General features: G+C 50.9%; 1 protein-coding gene across 1 annotated transcript; it reads right to left on the bottom strand.

The window, feature by feature from the left end:
* Positions 1–2,902: 2,902 nt before the first annotated feature.
* Positions 2,903–4,336, bottom strand: LOC139832275 (uncharacterized). The gene is made up of 2 exons (XM_071821995.1): positions 3,627–4,336; positions 2,903–3,531 (listed from the first exon to the last, which is right to left on the bottom strand). Exons 1-2 carry the CDS (start codon positions 3,673–3,675, stop codon positions 2,903–2,905), a joined length of 678 nt encoding a protein of 225 aa, XP_071678096.1. The 5' UTR covers positions 3,676–4,336.
* Positions 4,337–4,689: the final 353 nt, after the last annotated feature.

The raw sequence follows: 4,689 nt of genomic DNA, 5'->3' as shown, positions 1-4,689 counted from the left end.
GGGACGACGCAGCTGATGCAGCTCTTCGAGGGTTGAAGGAGATACTCACCTCCCCGCCTATCTTGGCAGCTCCAGTAGAGTCAGAGCCAATGCTCCTTTATCTGGCAGCTACCAACAAAGTCGTCAGCCTCGTCATCGTGGTGGAGCGAAAGGAAGAAGGTCATGAATATGACGTCCAGAGACCTGTCTACTACATTAGCGAGGTGCTGACGGAATCAAAGCAGAGATATCCTCACTTTCAGAAGCTAGCTTATGGCGTGTTCCTAGGCAGCCGGAAGTTGAGGCATTATTTCCAAGAGCATCCAAGAATGATCGTGAGCAAGGCTCCGCTGTCAACAATTCTCAACAACGCTGACGCAACAGGACGTACGGCTAAATGGGGCATCGAATTATCCGCCTTCGACATCGCTTACAAGCCAAGGACTGCGGTAAAATCTCGTGTTACGGCAGATTTCGTTGCAGATTGGACGAAGCTCCGGATGCAAGTCCGGAGCCGGAACCGAGAAACATGGGTCATGCACTTCGACGGATCCAAGCAGCATCAAGGCTCGGGAGCCGGAGTCACCCTGAAGTCCCCTACCGGAGAAGAATTGCGTATGTTCTGCAGATCCACTTCGAAGCTACTAACAACATGGCGGAATATGAGGCTCTACTACACGGTCTGCGCATCGCTAAGGAAATCGGGATCAAGCACATCATATGCTGTGGAGATTCCGACCTGGTGGCACAACAAGTAGCCGGAACCTGGAACGCCGAGAAATTCCGTCATGGCGGCCTACAGAGACGAAGTTGACGAGATTGCCAAGAGCTTCCTCGGATACGAAGTCAAGTACGTCGAAGAGACGATAACACGGCGGCAGACATGCTATCCAAGCTCGGATCCGGCAGGAAACCAATTCCGCCTGGCATTTTCCTGGAGCATCTCCGGATACCCTCAGTTAAGGGCGCTAACCCGGAAAACCCAGAGGTGGCAGTGTCTCCGGCTAGGGAAGTGATGGCTATCATTCCGGCCTGGACCCAGCCTTTCTGGACTACCTCATCGATCGAAGTTGCCGAGGACGAGGTCCTCGCACGACAGATCGTCGGCGTAGCACGAACCTACACAATAGTTGATGGACAGCTCTACAAACGAAGTGCAAGCAGGGGTATTTCTTAAATGCGTCTCCAATCAAGATGGCATTGAAATCCTCGAGAGAGATCCACGCGAGGGACTGCGGGCATCACGCCGCTCCCCGGATCACTCGTTGCAAAAGCTTTTCGGTTAGGTTTCTATTGGCTTACAGCTAAAGAAGACGCTGATAAAATAGTCAAGACCTGCCGAGGTTGTCGGTACTACGCTACTCAACCAAACGCTCCAGCCCAAGAGCTGAAGACCATACCTATCACCTGGCCATTTGCGGTGCAGGGGCTTGATATGGTTGGTAAGTTAAAAAAATCATCTCCTGGCGGTTTTGAGTACCTCCTGGTCGCTGTTGACAAGTTCAGCAAATGGATCGAGGCTAAGCCAGTGAGAAAAGCCGACGGTGCTACGGCACTAAAATTCGTCTGCAGCCTCGTGATGAGATTCGGCATCCCGCACGGCATAATCACGAGATAATGGCACGAACTTTGCTCAAGGAGAATTGAGGGATTATTGTGAGACAATGGGGATACTACTGGACCTCTCATCTGTGGCTCATCCACAGTCCAATGGTCAGGTTGAAAGGGCTAACGGCCTAATATTATCTGGAATTAATCCACTCCTTGAAGGACCGCTGCGACGAGCAGCCGGAGCTTGGGCTGATGAGTTGGAGGCTGTTCGTGGAGTTTACGAACTACCCCTAACAGATCAACAGGGTTTACCCCTTTTTCCTGGTATACGGATCCGAAGCCGTACTTCCCTCCGACATCATCCACGATTCACCGCGAGTTTCCGCCTACAATGAAGAAACAGCTGACGAGGCAAGACAGCTATCTGTGGACCTGATCGAGGAAGCTCGGAACTTAGCAGATCAGAGATCCGCCATCTATCGGCAAAAGCTCCGACGTTATCACGATCGTCGAGTTCGGAAACGCTCCTTTATGGCGGGAGACCTGGTCCTCCGCCTTCGACAGTGAAAGACCATAAGCTGCAATCTCCATGGGAAGGACCCTTCGTCGTTAGCAAAGTGCTTCATAACGGGTCGTACTACCTTGTCGATTTCCGCGAGTTAAGGGATAGACCTGCTAACCGGCACCGGAAACGCAAGCGTGAGGATCCGGATGACATCTACGATGAAACAGATCGCCCTTGGAATATCGCACAGCTACGTCCTTTCTACACTTAGCATATATTTTCCGAGTTCTAAACTCTGTAATAGTTATACATGATCAATGAAATAAAGCTTCTGGTTCACTCTTTTGAGTCTTTTACCTCCTTTACTTGTTCATTTTAGATCGTGTATGTTTTTTCCAACTAAAACCGCAGAGCTGGATTTTTTCCGCCTAGGCGTGTATGAAAGTTGTGATTTTCAAAATCGTCCTTTAGGACGTAAGCTTAAGTTTTCTGATAAAGTTGTTATCTGTTGCGAACTCGTGGATTCCTAGTAGCGATTTCCGGCACCTATGCCTGGGGGCTTGTTTCCACGGTTATGGACGGACTGCCATTGGGCTTCGTCGCCGCTGGCGAGCGTTTCCGGCTAAGGTTTTCCGGCTCGTGGAAGGTCAAGCGAGCAAGCCGGAAAATAACGAAGTCAGCACTTGCTTTCCGACATAAAACGAAACATGCACACAATATTTAACGGATAGCAGGATAAGTGTTTCCGCCCCATGCATAATTGTTTCGTTCCTAGCTACTTAAGAATTTAAAGTCTTATTACAAACCCTCGCTGGGGCCAAAATGATGCATTGCTTTTCCCGCAGGAATAAAAGTTCTCACTCCCCCTTAGCCAGGAGAAGTTTTGCCCTCTGGATCTTGTTCCTTGGCGCCTTCGGCCGGAGAAGATACGTCTTCTTCACTTTCCTTTTCTTCGGAAGCAGCAGTGCTGGTCTTGGGTTCTTCTTGGGGCGCATCCTTGGAGCTGGTCCAGGTAAACTCGGCTCCGGATTCCGCAGGTCGCGCCTGGGCGTCGAGATCCTTCAAAAGTTCCGCTTCTAAGGCCTCGTCAGCAGCGAGGACGACCTTGTCGTAGAATTCCTCGTGCCGGATCCTGCGCGCGATGCGGGTGTCGTAGCCGCTCACTGCATCCAGCAGCTCGCCGACGTCCGCATCCGGAGGAACGCCCGTGGTCACTTCATCAAGATCAAGACCCGGAGTATGTGCTAGGCACATGGTCAAGGCCATTGCAGCTGCGCCTCGGGCTGAAGATGCTTGTAGATCAATCACCAGCTCCGGCAGAACGTCCATCTTACCAATAAGCTTGCGCACGTCACAAGTGCGGCTCCTTTTGATGTTCAAATTATGGCATATTTTGCGGGAGGCGGAGATGAGATCCTTGCAGTCATCACCCGCGAGTTGCAGAAGATCGTCTCGTGGGAACAAATTCCGGCGCTGTTCCGGGTACCCAAGCGGCTCTACATAAAAAGATAATCAGGATATAGGCATGCAATTTGAGCGCAAAGTAAAAAAGAATCGGAGCAAATATCTTGACAAGGTTCCGATATCATACCCAAGATGTTCTCATTGAGCAAGTCCCAGTGCTGCTCCGCTGTCTCCATGAATTTCCGGAGTCCGTTGAGCTCCTTTTGCTGCCTCCTGATGGTCTCGCTGTCAGCATTCTTTTTCAGCTCCAGCTCGCCCTTCTCCCTGATATGCTCGGAGTTTTTCTCCGCCAGCTGCTTTTCGGCCTGCTCCCTCTTAAGTTCCGCCTCCTTTAGCTTCGTCTCCAATTCTTGGTACGAGGAGCGCAGGTTCTCAAGTTCAGTCGAAGCTGTTGCAAGGGAGGAGGATGCGCCTATAATAACATAAGTTAACAGCAAATCTAAAGTCGGAATTTGGTTAATGACGAAGAAGGCGGAAACCAACCTTGGGCGTCCGCCAGTTGTTTAGCCAGTTCTGCATTTTCATCCTTCAGGGTCCGGATATTTTCCGCCTGACTCAGAGTAACGCGGCGCTGCAGGGCAATGTTCTTGTGCAGCTCGTAGTGCAGCGCCTGCTGTTCCTGTAAAATTTAAACAGTGCAGGAGTAAAAATTCCGCCTGTAGCAGTGGTTTCTCTTAAAGCATCATTGCCGGAACTTTTCCGCCATAATGCTTGGGGGCTACTGGTCCATTCTAAAAAACTTTCCCGGAAGTAATCTTTCTCTAAGCATCTAAGCGCTAACTACTTTTTGAGTTTCCGCCTACATGCTTGGGGGCTACTGGGGAGTACCTTTTGCTTGCAGATAAGTTGATCGCAGAACTGGCCAATGTTTTTCTTGAAGTCCTGAATCTCCGATGTCCTGGAATCCGGCTTCCCCCAGGCGTTGTTCAGCATGGCGTTGAGCAGGTCTTGTTCAAGTTCCCACTTCTCCGCCTCAGTCAGCTTGTTAAAAAACTTGGTGGCATACGCCTTGGGGGTGGAAGTGGTGTCCGCCGGATCTCCGAAGTTCTTCGGAAAAACGACTATGTCGCCAGCACCCTCTCCAGCCTTCTCGGAAGTGACTTCCGCATCTCCTTGGCCTTGTGTTTCCGCCTCTTCTTGGGCAGGGCTTTTGGCCTTGGGATCTTCTTCCTCCAGGTGCCCGCTGCTAA

Source organism: Lolium perenne, chromosome 6, assembly GCF_019359855.2.
Source record: "Lolium perenne isolate Kyuss_39 chromosome 6, Kyuss_2.0, whole genome shotgun sequence".
In the NCBI taxonomy this organism is placed as follows: domain Eukaryota; kingdom Viridiplantae; phylum Streptophyta; class Magnoliopsida; order Poales; family Poaceae; genus Lolium; species Lolium perenne.
The sequence above is the reverse complement of the archived record's forward strand: the minus strand, read 5'-3'. Positions and strand labels throughout refer to the sequence as shown.

What these genes read in the sequence shown, in the direction of transcription:
- LOC139832275 (XM_071821995.1), bottom strand. Translation starts at nt 3,675, where the DNA reads ATGGAGACAGCGGAGCAGCACTGGGACTTGCTCAATGAGAACATCTTG. An exon ending in GCTCAATGAGAACATCTTGG is followed by an intron (nt 3,532 to 3,626) that starts GTATGATATCGG and finishes CTTTTTATGTAG; the next exon opens with AGCCGCTTGGGTACCCGGAA.